Source organism: Cuculus canorus, chromosome 3 (assembly GCF_017976375.1).
Source record: "Cuculus canorus isolate bCucCan1 chromosome 3, bCucCan1.pri, whole genome shotgun sequence".
NCBI lineage: Eukaryota > Metazoa > Chordata > Aves > Cuculiformes > Cuculidae > Cuculus > Cuculus canorus.
In genome coordinates, this window is record NC_071403.1 from 41,852,414 (window position 1) to 41,870,033 (window position 17,620).

Genomic DNA, 17,620 nt, shown 5'->3' on the forward strand with positions numbered 1-17,620 from the left:
CTGTTAAAATGATGATTTAAAGATTATCTTAGTAATACCATTGCCGTGGCAAAAGGAAGACTGGCTTCTTAGAGGAACTCTGCATGTTTTATCCAACAATGCTTTTGACTAAGGCAAAGGCTACAACATTAAGATTTTATTGATTTCCAAGGGGTAAATTACAAGCTGTTGCTGTAAGAGAATATTAAAAGCTGTCCTATGGTTCCCCATGTGCAACCTCCAAATATCTTATTCTGTAGTATATTTAGTACTGCTTTTCATATTCATGTTCATTATTATATACTCCTTTCTCAGTTTATTGAGTCATATATGCTCTGGCACAGTGCCTCAACTCACTATACAAATTGTGCCGTTTGTCAGTCATCAAATGGCAGGAGCAGCAGCATGGTTTTCTGAGGTGCTGGAAGACCTGCCCTGAAAAGTAGAAAACATTGCAAAGTCTAAATATTTAGACTTACACATTTTACCTTTGTTTTTCTTTACTTCTGGAGATAAGTCAGCATTACAGACAGAAGGATTTCATTGCAGTGGAAGAGAAAATAGAAATGATGTTTTTTCCCTCAGCTCTACTGGAGTCACAAACCAAATCCTGGCACACGTGTTACTCTAGCTACTACTGTACTACTCTGAAACTGCGCTTGGTTCTGTTTTCATTTTTGCTGGGCTGCTTTGGAGTTACAAAGCAAAACCTCTGCCAGTGGAAATCCTCAGAAGTAACTGTTCCATGAATGCAGAATTTAGCTCAACATACTGTTCAGCTTTGCTGCCTACAGACACATCCTGACTCTGCAGACCACTCCGAGTCTTGGACTCCTGTGGCTGCATGACAGGCTGTCTGGGGATGCACCTGGGCACTGGGACTTCCTCGCCCGTGCTCGTAAATTGTCACTGTGGTCCCTTGCATGGTTCTGGCTCTGCCAGAATAACAGATCCTGGGCCCTGCTTTAGAGTTCACACTAACCCAAGTCCATTCCCAGCAGATGGTTTGGATGCAGCCACACCATTTCAGAGGCCAGCAGAGCTGAATAGGCTGAAGTGAGCTGCTCTGTGCTAATTGGCTTCATAGCCAAAGAGCAGAGATTGACACAGTGGAGGTCACTTGTGTAAATATAGCCATGTACTTCTGAACAAAACGGAGAGATGCTTTTCATGTTACTATGAGGACAGATGTTTTGTCTAATGTCAACATAAAGCCTAACTTGAATTTTCCTTCTCTATTCAAAAGTGATGTGTTAGCAAATTTGTATTACAGCCAAGTAAGTGTGACATGCTAAACATGAAATACTGTTCTCTGTTACTATATATGAACAGATACCCCAATTTAGATACTTGTTTGCCTGGACCTATTGTATTGCTGTATGACAAGTCCTACTGTAACCTAATCCCTGTGAGTTTAGAGTGGAGCCACTCACGAAGTAGAACTTGTGACATGTGGAAAAAAACATGTTACAGAAATAGAATAGCCACACTTGGGAGTGGGAAAGTGTTACACAACCAGAATGTGGCAGTTCCCTACTTCTTCTTCACCTGATGTTTTAAATATGCTTTTCTTTTCCTCTTATACTGTTTTAATTGTGGTGCTTAATGCTAGCTAATTGAGTGCTTTGTTTTCTAATGGAGAGTGGTATTCCTGGAAGTGGGCAGGGTTGTTTTAACCTTTATTCCAGAAACCCTTAAAATAAAATAAGATAAAAAAAACCCCACACATAAAACTGGTCTGTACAGCCTCTCTTAAAGATACCATATAATTAAGAAAGAGAGAATAAATTCTTTTATTTTGTTTCATTAAAGGTCTCTAGAAACCAAATTCTGGACAAATAATCAGGTTTTCAAATTTGATGTTTTTATATGGACCTGGAATGATAAGTAGCATGCATGCATCCAGTGCATGCTAAATCTGCACTGAAAAGATAAGTGTAACTTTCGTCCTAGAAGCTCCAGAGGCACAATCGTGGAGCAGAGGAAGAAGAAGTTTGGAGGAAGAATTACATTTTCAAATGAAGATAATGCTTCAAAGGCAAAGTAGGGAGACCAGGCTGCACTTCCAGAAAATGCCTGGCAAGCTGTGGAGCTCCATCTTTGGAGCCGTGTGCTCTGAGGGCAGGAACTAGGTAGTTTTTTTTGGGAAAAATAAAAAGCTACAAAGCCAGAAGGTGGGAGTAGGAGCTGGTTAACATGATTAAGCATAATGTTGAGATAGCACAGGATTACTTCCATTGCATCATGTGAAATGAGTATGAGAACATTTTGCATATATGTGAGGGAAAGCTTCCTGTCAATGACAGCTGCTGGACTGCAGCCTCTACATTTTGCAATGTTGTGGCCAAGTTTTTCTGATTAATGCAGACAAATAAAGAAAACAAGCCAAACAAAGGTCCTTGATCCAGTAAAGAGTTGTCCTTTAGATGACACTGGTCTGTTATTATTTGTGGAATTATTCTAGGTGAAGTGGAAAATAAGTTATCTGGAAAAGTATTACAATAAGGCATACTGCCACCTTATGCAGCAGCTGATTACTCCTGGTTTAGTAATGTTTTGTACCTAATCAATCATTTTTACTGTTCCTAAATTTGAGTCATTCTGTTTCTATAGGCTTGAACTGTAGAATTGGCAGAAGAGAATGGGATTTAGAAGAATTTGGGGTATAGGTTTGTGTATGCTATGGAAGTTAGCATGAAGAAAGGGCTGGGATATTATCCTGCCTTAGACAAAAGGATATGGACTGGATGCCAGAAACACCATTTGAAGTTTATAAATTGATAAACATTTGACTATGGACTAAGTCCTTGGACCTAGGTAGCTAAAAGTACAGCAAACACAGTGATAGGTTTGGCACTGTGGAAGTTTTACAATAATCAGTGCCTTTAGGCCTGTAATTCTGACATTAGCATACACAGCCGAACTTTTGTTAGGCTCTTGACCCTGCATGTGACTCTCGTGAATCTTAGGAATTGCTATCTTAAATTGGTATAGAGAAAATTCACTCCTTATTAGATATCTCCTCTAGACCGCAATCTCCAAAATCTCAATATCCACATTAACTTCATCTTTTTTTGCTGATGACTTAATTCCTTTGAATATCTACCGGTCTCAGGTGAACTTAATCTAGGTGCTTGCTGAATTTCCTGTGGGTTAAAATCTTGAGGCATGGATAATACATTTATTCTCCCTAGAGAACTTGTATCCTTTCGTTAAAGAAGAAATTACTTATGCCATGGTCTATTATTGTGTTATTCATTCTGTTTCACATGATAGCAATAATGTTTTAAATGGCATTTTATTCAATTTTCAACTTTAGTACAAAGCATGAGGATTGAACAAAAACATATTATCAGGCATTTTTTTCTGTAGCACTTGCTGTGGCTCAGGAGAATCAGTAACATTTATTCATGTATTAAAAATCCATTACCATCCAGTATAGCCTAATGCAATCAAAAAGATTTTCCTTTCTTCTCTTCTCTCACCTCCCCTTTTACTTCACACATCCACATTGCTAATAGAATGTGAGAAGTTTTTCCAAGACAAAATGAAAAGTTCATTCTTGTAGTTTTACAAAATATAATATGACTGAGGTGAGTTCTAGTGATTGAACACTCTCCTAAAATCTGGGATTACCTTTCTCTTGTTAGAATGAGAATTGCTGTAGCGTTTGCATGTTTCAAAACAATGATCCTCTGTTTTAATGAAAGTAATGTTGCTTTTTGTTAACCTCACCTGTGTGCCCTATTCTTGTGTGTGTTCTCTGTTATATTTAGACTGAAACATCTGTAAGGAGAGCCAGGTGTAATAAGGGCAGAGGGCTTGGTGTAACACAGCTGAGTTCATGGAGGCTTTGTCTGTAATGCCTGCTTTAGCCGAAGTGAATATTAATAACAACAACAACGATAATAATAGCTCTTTTCCAAAATAAGTGTATCGTTTTGCTTTGAAAGATGGATTTCATTCCTTTGGTCCTTTATTAGCGGTAATCTCTATAGAAGGCCTGAAATAAGAGATTACAGGATTAAATTTTGGATAAAAACATGTTACGTGTTAAGATGTGTATAAGCTTCTACATCAGCAGCAGACTATCTGGATCAATGTGAGCTGCACCCAGGCTGTGAGGGCAAGCTAATTCTCAAATGCTCTAGGTCACTGCTTCTGGTGCTCTTCAGGGGAGCCATTGCCCATCTCCTTCCTTCTCATCCTTAATGAACTTTTCTTGGCCTCTGTAGCTAAACGTAGAAGTGGGAAGACTTTTCTGTGTGAAAAACAAAAAGGCAAAGAGAACTTTGAAATCAAATACATTGCTATTTAGCTGGAGTGAAAAAAAACCCTGCTTCTGATTTCACAGTTGGTTCTGAATCATAGGATCATTTAGGTTGGAAAAGACCTCTAAGGTCATCAAGTTTAACCATAAACTTAACACTGCCAAGTTCACCACTAAACTATGTCCCTAGGCACCTCAAATGCATTGAAGAAAAATGAAAAGAACTGTTTCTGACATGAATATCCAACTTTTACACCTTTAGTCTAAGCTGGAGAAAGTCTGAGAAAAATATTACTTTAATATAAGAGAGGATGACAAAAAAAAAAAAAAGTTGAAACTCCGAATTAGAATGGTTTAGAAACATAGAAATAAAGACCAGAAGACTGGGTGGCATAAGTAAGCAGTTCTCCAGTGATGTTAACAGGACAGAGTTAGAATTATTAGGATACTAATGAGGAAGGGATGGAATTGTGTATACTGTTTAGGTAGAGATAAAAGTTATGAGTGGAAGAAGGAAGAGGAAAGAGAAAAGCACAATCAATTTAAGGCCTGGTAGTGAGCAATTTGTGAGTAAAGAGTGTAACTTGGTTTAAGTTGTGAGGATTAGTTCAGTTTTTGGCATAGCAGGCCTGTTTTTCTGGATTAATTTCGTTGAAGTGCTGCTAGAATAGGCTTTGACTCACCGAATTTGAGGAAATAGAAATACAAGGGAAGAGAGAGAGGGATTTTTCTACAATTATTTGATGTTTAGCATAGGAAGGATGTGAAAGTAAGCCCCATTGATTTCAACAAATAATCGGGATTCAATTATTCTTGATTTCTAATGGTGAAGCAGTCTCAAGAATAATGTTAATTTTGATTACTAGGTGCTTGTTTATCATCTTGATAAATGCAGTATTCATGAAAAAGATAGGATGAAAAAAATGATTGTTGTCATCTGGTATACTTATTGTTTTTTTCTTGTCCTAGATTATAATGTCTGCTTATTTTATGTGAAGGATTGATTGCATTAAATTTAGTTTTATGACATGCCAACGTTTCAATTTTTTTCATCCACAGATCTCATTAAGTAATCTCTCTTTACGCTGTACTCTAGCAACAATTTTTAGGTTCCTGTGAATTAGATTAAATGAACTGTAGTCATGCCTTCAGCATTCCTAACTCTTTAACTACAGCTATTCTAATTTCCTACTGCTTAGGTGACCAACCCCCCTTCACACACTTTTATGAACTGATCTTTTCAAGTGTTAAAAATAAATTTCTTGCTTGCAAACATGTCATAATTCTATATATGGTAGAGCTGTGAACATTTATACAGCTACATCTCACAAAATCAGTGTCAAAACTTACGTCAAATTCTAGCTTTAAAAAAACACATTTAAAGGGAGGTTATGTGGCAAACAAATGGAGGGAGGAAATAATAAAGCTAAATGCATTAATTAAGGCAAAATACGTAACAGATAAAGGGATTTAAGATAGGAATGCCATGATAAATAATGATTCTTTTAAATGATGTTTAAATTGACCTAAGGGTGTTATGTTAGTTTTCCCAAAGCTAATAGTAAATTTTGTAAGATTCTATAGGCTTGATCCATGAAATGAAAGATAGCAACAACATTACTCTTGTGTTGAAAAATACATAACTTCATGGTTTCCCAAAGATGGTGGTGAAGTGGGTTCAGTTCCTTTAGGCAAGATCTTGGGGAGAAAGGATTAGAATCATAGAATCACCAGGTTGGAAAGGACCCACTGGATCATCGAGTCCAACCATTCCTAACAATCCCTACACTGTGCCCCTCAGCACCTCATCCACCTATCCCTTAAACACCTCAGGGATGGTGACTCAACCACCTCCTTGGGCAGCCTGTTCCGGTGCCCAATGAGCCTTTCCATGAAAAATTTTTTCCTGATGTCCAGGAAAACTAGGACAGGGTCCAGGATTAGACCCATCTATTTTGACAAGCTTAGAATGTAGTTACACTACCACTTCCAACCTATGTAAGATGTTCTTACCAAAAGATGCAACTCTAACCTTCTTGAATTAGATTTATGATCTAATTAAATATGATTATGGAGACATTAAATACACCTTGCAAATGACATTATGCCATAAAAATTGCACCTTATTGCAGTATTTCATGGACACTGTTGGCCATCCTTTTGAATTGCAGTTATACTTGCACCTTAATCTTTGTTGGACAAGATTTTTGTCTTCTTTTTGCAGCTCAAGTACTATGCAGCTGTGTTTCACTACTTATGTTACTGCAATTGAAATAATTCAATGAAAATGCATGTTGGTAAAAACTCAACTTTTCTATCCATAATTTACAAGTCTATTCCAAATTGCTTCCCCAGAGGAAAGACAAATACTATGTGAGAGAGTATTTAATAGCATTAGTTTTATGGAAAATCAACAATGCGGGATCAACTCGTTAAGATTTAGTTATTAACACTTGTTTAACATCTGTCTTAGCCCAAAATGTGTTGCTTTATTTAGTCTGCTTGACAGGAGCATGAAGAATTCTCAGCTAAAGTACTATCCTGTTGGAAGCTATGTAGTAACAAATGAATCCTAAAGAAATTTACAGAGAATATAAGAAGGATAGGAAACAGTAATGAGAAGTAGTTCTGTATTAAACTACTTCCTTCATCACACTTGTAAGCAAATCTTCAATTTTTGTGGCTGAGTAGTCCGTAGGCAAGGACTTCTGGCATTTGATAACTTTTGGACTTTGGCAATTAAAATCTGAATATGTCTTGGTTTAGTTAACTCCTGCATTTTCTGGGTCTGTGCCTACTGCATCTTACTGACGTAGGAGGGTGATTTTCTGCCTTCGAGACCGTCCAGGTCTGTGTGGTCACTGGCAGCCAAGGTTAATGGGGAAGCAACATGCTGTCTCCCGTAGTGCATAGCATTCTCAGTATTATTTGTGGATGGATGTGGAAAATGAGGGCCTGCTAGGTCTGTCCTATTCCAGAATTCAGCTTTTCCCTGGGAAGCTGGGAAGCCTGGTCTGTCTTGGGCTCTGAAAACAGTGGGAGGCTCCCCCGTGGCTGCATGCTGAAGGAAGAAGGAACTCTCCTGCTCTCCCCACTAGCCCTGCCAGTCCAGGCATCGCTTCTTCACCGTTTCTCATGAGCTGCTAGCCCTGTGCAGTATTGTGGGTGGTGAAAGGGGGTGAATAATTCTGCCTGGGTGTTTGCTATCACCATCTGCCTGGATGTTTTGGTTCTACCATTATCAGCATGTACAGTGGATGTTCCTGTGGTTATGTAAAATCACTTTTGTGAAGTGGTCTGTTCACTCTACTCCTGGTATGCCAGCACTAGTCTTAGTTACCTTTTTTTTTTTTGAAGGATCATGCCTGTGGCATTGCATCCTTCAGCGCTTGTAGAAGGAAGAGTAGGCGTAGCAGAGCACATCCTGTTTCTCTAGTTAGAGGTGGTCAGAAATTTTTGATCACTGAGCTTCAAAGGCTTTTGTCTGAAACAAAACGAATTTTTGCCACGTTCACCAAGCCTCCATCTCACGGAGTTGCAGATATTCCTGCTCTTATCACTGAAACTGGCAAGAACACCATTTTCTCAGAACAGCTGCAACACCTTTAATTTCCTCTTTACTAGAAGTTGCTATTTTTGTTGTGTTTATTCTACGGTGAGTGAAATAAGATAAAAATCTTTCCACCAAAGTAGAACTCCATGTATTCAGCACAAAGGAGAGATTGGTATTGCCTTGTTAGACAGTCCTGTATTTATGAAGCAACATATGTAAAACTAAAGAAGGTGGTTAGATTTCCAAGAGAAGGGCTAAACTACATACAATGCTTGGCATCGACTGGGAACATCCAGCAACACAAATGTCATCATGTCATAATGAGATTATAATTTCACCCTTTCTCTCAGTGCCTTATTTGTGCCAATTCCTTAAGTGACCACTTAAGACATTTCATGGAAGTCCTTCCTAATTAACAAAGAAATGTTCAGAGTTGTGACTTTCCTGTCTATGCCTATTGTGTTGATTAGATATGGGCACATGCTCATGTTTGTGTTCATTGCTTCAAAACCATGATCTTGAATGTGCTGGCTCATTCACAGTCTGTTGTAAGGGTGGGTAGCCAGTCTGGTGCCTGGTTATAGCTTGTTATTCATTTTATTAGGGATTGTAGTCTTTGCAGGAAAAGAGGGGATGGTATTTCTCTAATATTATAGTTTTGTTTAATATAGCTTGCTTACCATATTTGTCTGGAAGTCCTCAGTGAAGAAAATGTTTACTACATTGGTCTCATGCATAGGACATTGCAATTCAGTATGTGAGTGTGGGAACCTCATTCAATTCCCACAGAAATCGAAGAGATTTAATTTTTAATCCCATTCTTTAGACACAAAGAAAGGTCTGGAGTAGCAAAAACTAGATGCTTCCACAGGCTGCAACAAGGCATGGCAGCCTTGCAATAACCTACATCTGCCTAGGCATTGTGAGTATAAATGTCTTCACTCTTAGGTGTTTTCCTGATGACATAGAGATAGTGGGCTGTGATAAAGGCACAACCACTGATGTCACAAACTCTATGAATTAATACATTGAAATCTATCTAGCATTTTTTTATTGGCTGGAGGGTTTAATAATCAGTTATCTTCTAGCAAGGTATTATTGTGAGTTGGAGCCACTGAGGTGTCACCCGCAGAAAGGGAATCTTGTGGTGAAAGCTTTGCATGTATGCAACAGCTCACCCTCTTGGTGTCAGTAGGAGATGCAATGTAAGTAGAAAAATGAAGTTTTCCACCATTCATAAGGAATTTCTTAATATTTAGGTTTTGAAAGATAGGAGTCCCTCGTGGTTTTGTTTCTAGATTTGTAAAAACAGTATTGGAAAACTAACAAACCAAGGGGTAGACTGAGGTGTGTCTGGTACCACAGCCCTCTCCAGGGTGCAAACTGTAACCGCTGCTGCCAAAGTATGGACTACTCGGCTGGTCTGAGTCACCTATTCAAAATACCAAGGGTCTCCTTCATAATTTTCCCCATGTTGTCATAATTTTGTTGTGATGAAACGTTGTTGGAGGTAAAAACAAAACCCTGGTGTGTTGATTTCATGAGGCAAGGATTGCAAAACAGTGTCTTGGAGTGTAGCTTGTAAAAGATGTAGAACTGACTTTTCCTCTAGGAGGGATCCACTGTGGGTTCCTTGACCTAAATCTCACAAAAATATGGGCTAGTATTACAAACAGGAGAGGAATCCAAGTAACTGTCCTGTCATTCTCTGAATCTGAGATATTGGTATGGACTCTAAAACAGGCTGTGTCAGGACCATAAAAAAGCCCAAAATCCAGTTTATTCCAATTTAGTATTTAAAAGTCCAGATCAATCTTGTAAGGGAGTGTAGACTTGGCAAGTAAATCTAGTGCATTATAGAGGTGGAGCAGTGAATTTGAATCTACACTTGGACTTCTTTGCAGTGATGTGTTTCATATCTGTAACTGCTAGCAGCATGCTGTGGGGTCATAAAGCCCCTTCTGAATAATTCTGTGCAGTTGATAGTTCCCTGTTGTAAAAAACGGTGGTCATTTCAGGGCAATAGGTGTGCTTCAGTTCCAGTGATAAAAAGCGCTGCTTAGCATGGATGCATTGAGATACATTCAAAGAGTACAAATCTGTTTTCATCTTTCAAAAACTATAGAAGAGAATTCTGGGATAAACAAAACATTTTTTTTTTTTTCATTTTTATTCTAAGCCACATGCAGGAGAAGGCAGCGTAGATTTTTTATTCACAGGTACAGAAAGTAGTGGCACAGTCTATACTGAGAGGCACAGCATAGATGCAGGTACAGTGCATGTGGTGTATCCGTTCCCTTTTCAGAGCAGTTTACAAAACAAAGCAAATTTGAATTTTTGAACCTCCCTTTTAAGTCTAAATCATTCGTATCTACAATGCCTTTTTGCTGATATTCTGATAAGTCCTACAACATAAACGCTTCTACACAGAGAAGCATTTCCCTGCTGCAAATTAATTGTATCCACCTAAGAAGCAGGCAAGAGATGCAAGAGGGAGAGAGAGATTTAAATAGGACATACATGTGTCAAATGTTCAAGTAAATACTGGTGGTCAATACCTGTTATTATTATGTGAGCTACTTTTTTTGTTAGCAGTCATGAATAGGAATAGTACAACAGTACACTACTACCTTGCTGATGAACCTCAGCATTGCACAGACACTCTCACAAGTGCTGTTTAGGGAGTCTGACAATATAAGCAGAGCATGAGTGAATTGTATAGACCCATGTGCCAGCCCATGAAAGTGGCTGGACAGATAACTCCAAGGGCACTCTTCAAACACAGATGTATGCGTCTTTGCATTCACATCACAGTCAGATCCCATGTGTGTCTTCCCAGTGGGAGTGCAGAGCTCACTTAAGAGGTACTATAGAGTCAGGTCCAGACTGCTGGTGAGCCATGAATGTCTCAAAATATATAAAAAAAAATAGCAACAGGAAAAACCCCAAAGCGTTCTTCTGTAGCTATATAGACTGAACTTTTAAAATGCTTATTTTAGGTAGTCTGATTTTTTCATGCTTCAGATACTACTTAGACAGTGAGCTATCTAATTAATTTGACATTTTAAATGCAATAGTAGATATATGGATTTTATGGTTATATATGCAAATTAGAATGGTTTTGCAGAAAATAATTATGAGAGAAGACCTCTGTCTTTTTTTAGGCTGTAAGAATAATACACAATGTACTACAAGTAAAATTGCATTCTGAGTAAACATAATCAGTACTGTTTCGTGGTATCTGGAGGCCTCTGTGACTGATTAGTCATAGCCTGCATATTAAGTACTATAGGGTCAAGCGGCAGAGTGGCTGAACACCATATTTCCCATTGATTTTATTCAGAATTGTATGGAGAGATCATTAAAACTGTGTGAGTAACCATTTCTGTGATTCAGTAGCAATTTTGAAAAATAAAAAACTCTCCAACTGGAAACCGTGGTGTTCTTTTTTTCTAGTGAATAAATAGGCTGGGGCAATGGAATCATTTTGTTGAACGTCCTTAATAAAAGCAAAGGAAATTTGGAATGAAAGAGCTGCATTCAAAGGAGTGTGTGGGATCAGTTCGTAAAAGCTGGGAGGAGATGCTTCTCATGTATGTGTGTGTGTATATATATATATATAGGGTGTCCCGAGAAATAAGAGCCTAAATTAAGTTCCTCCTCTAATTAAGTTTAAGGATAAGCCTAAGGTTAGGATTTACTAATAGGAAAGGAACATGGTAAGCAGTGGGCCAAAGAGCATGGAGTGGTTTTGGGAGTAGTGCCTGTGCCTCCCTGGAACTCACATATTAACTTAAAATGTTTCTTCTTGGAAATCCTAAATGCATTTTCAATGCTTTATCTTTTTAATTTGGTTTTAACCAGAACGATTTCTGTAGCTGCCTTTTAATATACTTCTCAGAGTATATTTCCAAACTTTTTCCAAGATGTAATGAAATGCTTTACTGAGGTCGAGTCTGATGACCCCTCAGCGGGAGAGCAGTTCTTCCTTCACCACAGTAACTGCTCAGTGGAGGCCTAGAACCAGAAGAGTTTGGTCTGTTTTACTAACAGCTAGTAAAGGCACTGCCTCTCAAAACGAAGGGTTTTGTCTGCCTCTCCCTCTCAAATCCCCATATGAATTATATTTTATCAGTGAAATCACTTCTGTGTTGTGCAATCCACTAGGAAGACTAATCAAAGTCTTAGTTATAATCTACATGTCCTGGCAAGCTTGAAAAAATCTACATATATGAAAAAGAGCAAATTTAGATAAATGAACAGTACAAAGCTCTGTGCAGAGAGCACACAACAGTATCTCTTTCACCAGATGTGCGTGACTAAGCAACTTCTTACTCCTAGTTGCAGAATGCTAACTCCAGAAAATGACATTAAAAGTATGGCTTTTAAATACAGATGAAGGGAAACGGTTATTTACATAGTACAATAAATTGTGCAGTGACAAATTACGTGGCCAGTGGAAATCAGAAAACAAAATCTGGCTTTTCTGGATTGCATTCTTCATAAGAGGACGTTGTTGTAGTAGGCTATGTAGTTTATTAGGAAAATGATTCATGGAAAAGTACTATTTCAAAATACATGTAATAACGTATGAGAATCCTCACTATGTGTACAGTTGCATATCTATTCATGTGAACTCTTAACAAAGCAGTGAAATGCCAGCTTCTTGCTTTTATCAGAAGATATCTAAGAATAGACTGCTGGAACTTGCATGCCTTCAGTGTCAGAGCTTTACGTTAGAAAGTGGAAGAGAGACACAGAGAGAGTACAAGGCTTTTCCAAGTGTTACACTTTGTTTAGGAAAAAAAAATTACCTGAGCACAGAGTATTTTAGTCACTGTTCCTATGAGAAATTCTTGACTTACAGGCAGTGAATAAGTAGGTAGAAAGTTTTAGATTTGTTAAGCAAAATTAGCTAAATTTAAGAGTGCTGCTAAAATGTAATTTCATGGTATGCAGTGTTCTTCATCTTTGCCCAAATGGCACAGATGATTGTTGGCCAGAAGAAATGAAGGTTGCACTTTTCTAAGCTGGGTGGGTGCTCATAGTATTAGCCAGTGGCTTTTACTAGGGTGTTACAATAAAGATGAGCAGTGAAATGGTTTTAATCTGATATTTGGTATATATCTTCCTGAAACACTTTTGATTTAGAGCTAAACAAGGGGAAATTTACTTTTTACAGTCAGAAAGAGGCAGCTAGAAGTTTAAAATCCAGCTCAACCAGAGGCTCCTGATACAATAATGGCTACTATCTTTCTGTAGCAATGAATTCCTTCTCTTGTCTGTTGTGACGCATAGGTGAAAAACGTGCAGCAGAGCCAGACGATGCAGAGCTGGTGAGCCTCAGCAAAAGGCTGGTGGAGAATGCAGTGCTGAAAGCTGTACAGCAATATTTGGAAGAAACACAAAACAAACCCATACAGACTGACGGAAGCCCAATGAAAACTGAAGAAGCAGCAAACGGCAATAAAAACGTGAGCAACAATGATAAGAGCAAGTGAGCACTGTGCGAAAAGCCTGGGAGCAAATATCCCACCAAGAATAACCACAAAAATGTGTCCCAGCTCCTTGATGAAATTTGCTAAGTGGTGCTGGGTGACAGGCACTCTGCTCTGTGAGTCGCTTATCAAAAGTTTGTTCTGAATTGAAGGACACTGTCTACCAGTTTCATAAGTGCTTACACTGCTGAAAATCTGTTGAATGCTGGGAGGGATGGACAATGGAAAAAAGAAAATTGTGAAACAGACAACTCCAGTCTTCACTGGCTCTTGATACCAAGAGATCCTTCCTTGCTTTTGAAGAGAAACCGCACCCTTTGTGTTTGCCTTTTGGATTATCGTGAATGGCCATGGAAGAGGCCTTGCCATAAGTGGAAGCAATGCCCCCCACCCAGGGGCTGGGCACTGCCACAGCGCTGCTTACTCCATGTAAGAGCACATGCTGTTTCCTGGTCAACAGCAGTCAATCCCAAGCTAAAAGTTACTACTACAGATACTGATCACAGATACTATTACACAATACGTTATATGACAGGAGTTTCTCTTAAATGTGATGCTGTACTGTTCTGTACTTTCTGGTAGCATTTGTTGATGTAAATTATATTTTTTTTACAAAATGCCTTTTTATAAAAAATCAATATGGGCAAAAGACTCAGCACGTAATATGATCCAAACTAGATACCATCTATCTCCATAAAGTAATAACTCTAAATGACATTAGTTGTTATAAAATGTATTATATTGTTGTTTTCCTCTAGGAAAGAGCCATGCAGCTGAATTAGTAAAGGAAGCTTTGCAGAGAGAAACACAGGCTGTGTTATCCAGACTGAATCAGATAAAGGAGCTGTTATCCAGTCCTGAAATCCGCACGAAAATTAGCAAAGAACTGTTTGAAGACAGGTGCAATTCTAACAATAAATGGGAAACTTGTATTGACTCTGGATCTCCAAATGCATGATTTTAAATTGCCATAATGTAAAATCTCATCGGGTTCTTTTAAGAGACAAAAAAAATTCTTCAAGAAATTTTCTTCTCTTTTTTACTGAAAATGTGCATGAGTTTAAATGTTTCATGAGGGATCGTGCTGAAATACTTGCACAAAAGGATTGTAGTTCATAATGATGAAGTACAACCACTTCTCAGCCCTGTTGTGAAACATTCTTGAATGTGCAGGTATGTGTCATGACTCCAAAGTGGAAAAGTACTGGTTTCAAATAAATCTGAGCAAACACTGTGCCCTTCCTTTATCATTGCAAATAATTCATTTTTTTCTTGTAGCTCCTTTTTGTAGCAATGATATGCAAGTGTTTAAAAATGATGCTTTTAAGTACTTTAAAATGTGCATTTGAAAAAAACCACCTCTTTTAATTATCTGACTTTTGGATACGTACTGACATTTTGGGTTGGACTGTCTGGTTTTTATTTTTTTTAAAGAGCACTTGAACACTTGTATAGATGCTGACGTTGTTTCTGCTGATGTTTACACTCACACAAGAATGTTTTAAATTTTAGAATTAAATTCAGGCTCTACTGATCCCAATGGCCGACTCTCATTGGCTTGAATGGAGTCAGGATTCTGCAATTAAGATTTCTTGTGAAAATAATAATATTCCTTGAGATAATATTTGCCTTTTTACTTTTGTAGAAGTGTGGTTTTGTCTTTTGTTTTTGATGTTTCCTCCATCTCTACCTTCTGCTGCCTGAAGTGGGATGTCGGTTTGTTGTCCTTGTTCCCTCCACACACTTGCAAGATTCACTAAAGCTTTGGATGTACCACAATACAGGAGTAGGTCCAATATTTGCATTTTTTTAATAAACATTGTTTAAAATTGCCTCTGATCATAAAAGCTATATATTATGTGTTGTGATCAGTATCAGAATTGTGCTGTTAGAACAGCTATATGCATATTCATCATTGGTCTCAAGCACTGGTCATTTAGCTCGTGTCAGAGTTTGTTTTTTCTCATTTGAAATATGACAGTATATTGAAAATGCATCTCATATATGCCATGTTCACAATAAAGTATTTTTTCTCTGCATGCTGTGTATAGTTTTACCTGCCTCCAACTGTTCTTTAATAAAAATAAGTACTTGCAAGTAACAGGATTGACAGAAATAGTGCTCGTATGAATTGCAATATTAAGTTGACTATGAGTGTTGTGCCAAGATAGTGATCTAGAGCTTGGGTACTGAAATCATGTGAACAGACTCACGCAGATAAGCTAGTCCTAAGTCATTATTGTTTCTAATGGCAAAACTTTGAAGCTCTAGGCATTAATTTATATGCTGACTAGCACGGGTTTAGGAGGAAGTGCTGGTACAACTTCCTAGAGGTCTGGATCTACTCTTCAACATCAAAGACTGAGTTTGAGTTTAATGAGTAGTCTCACATTTGCTCTAGGATAATAATAATACAAAAATCTGAATCTGCAGTCATCCCTAGTGTTAAAGTCACAAGTGGGTCTACACATCCCAGCACAGTGATTCTCTTGAGTCCAGCTTGTTCCAAAGTTTCTTTGTCGTATTGAATATTACTGAATACTAGTTCATTCAAAGGTAGCTATCCGTATGGTGTCAGGTGATTTAAATCCAGCCCACAGATAACAATACAAAACCAGACAGTCAGTTATGAGAACAGGATGAAGAGTTATTGTGTTCTACCTGAATCTCGGGTTGTCGTCTCCCTTTTCTCCATGTAAGTCACTGCCATGATTAAGTACCATTTTATATCGTTCAGCTTATAACACTCATTGTTCCAAAGCTTCAAGTAAAACTGTAGAAATTAATCACAGAGTTCATGTCCAGAGACACTCTAATAACCACCCTTGGCTATTAGAGACTTTACTCATTCACAGTTCTTACGTATGTCATCAAGAATAGTAGCTCTGAAAAAAAGTAATGAGTTCAGTGGCGTGAACACAGGCAGCCAGTATCATTTGAGATGCCCTAGAGTGGGCCTGGCATGTGTCTGGCAAATATGACACAAACCCTACAGGAGACATGTTCTTCTGGATCAGGAACTGTGGGCTAGGGGGTAACCTGAAGCATATAGAAAGACACTGGATACATATGTTTAAGCAATTAATCACCATCTTCGATTTTCAGATGCTTTGACCTATGAAAGTCGATAGGGCTTTTGTTTCTAAACCATTCACGTTTCTTGTGAAATGCCAATCATAGCCTTTTTTTTTCAGATTCTGATAAGATACCACTATTAATTTACTCAAAATGGAAAATGAAATAGAATTAAAAAAAATCCTGCATCTGGATTCAGTCTCTTATGACAACCCTTCTTGCTTTTTCTGTTTTTATATTTTTATTCCACTGCTAGTGCAGCCTGGCTGCCGAATTCAAGCATAAATCTCTTGTATGGAGCTGTGAGATGAGCACTGAAGGATGTAGATACTTACAGACTGAACCTCATATAAACAGGTGTGAAGGTCTGAGCCACACACACCAGAACAAATATATCTTCTTCCACACACTCACAAATAATTTTCAGACAACAATTCTTTTTTTTTTTAGATAAGCCCTTCTTTTGGGGTACGTCTTGAAGTAGTGATGCACAGGTTATTCCATGAAAGTGTTGGCATTTCAAAACAGGTGGTGCAAGTCTGTCCATGCTTTGGTCTTGGTTCTACCTTCTGAGAGACTGTTGTAGAAATCAATGTCTCCAGGCGTGGATGAACACGGCATAAGGGTGCCGAGCCTGATAGATAGTAAAGCAGCAGATAAATGTACATCAAGATCTTTGTGTAAAGGAAACTAAGTAGTGTTGACTGAAAGTGATATTAAGGTCAGATTCAGGCACTGTATCCAGATACTCGAATATTGGGATGCGCATTGGATAATGCCCTGTATCTGCTAAAGGTCCCATTGAAGTAGGTATGATAGTTTGAGAGTTAAAATACTTCCTCATGACAAGGTTATACAATCTTCAAGTTATTATTTAAGAGGCCTAATGTTCTATATTTATAGAAGATTCTGATTATAACTGTACAGACTTTTGTGTGTGCTATTTTAGCCTAAAGGCCACGTGAGTGTGTCATGGATCAAAGAGTGTGAGCCGTGCTTCACTCTGGTGACAAGAATGATACTGTTTCATTTTTATGTCAGTCTAGACATGACTCATATTCTTGTTCGATTTCTGAGTTTATAGAACTGTTGAGAGATATGCTACGCATTTATGTAGTCAGCAAGCAGGAAAAATAGACGAGCAAAGCCAGCAGAGCTTGTAAGTTAAGTTTAGTAAAAACACGTGTTTACTTTTAAAATTCAATTGTGTCTGGGGAAATTCTTGTGAAATGAAGTGTAAACTGA

The 17,620-nt window shown here is 38.1% G+C and overlaps 1 protein-coding gene across 4 annotated transcripts in view; it reads left to right on the forward strand.

Annotated features, from left to right (window-relative positions):
• The window catches only part of AKAP7 (A-kinase anchoring protein 7), an 81,139-nt gene extending 65,784 nt beyond the window's left edge, over positions 1-15,355 (forward strand). For 2 of the 4 annotated variants that reach the window (XM_054062961.1, XM_009562880.2), the window contains exon 8: positions 13,101-14,201. In XM_054062961.1, coding sequence (XP_053918936.1) covers positions 13,101-13,303 — 203 coding nt within the window. In that variant the 3' untranslated portion in view covers positions 13,304-14,201. Of the gene's footprint in view, positions 1-13,100 lie in introns of all 4 variants that reach the window. The other 2 variants (XR_008449179.1, XM_054062963.1) reach the window with 2 other exon arrangements.
• Positions 15,356-17,620: the final 2,265 nt, after the last annotated feature.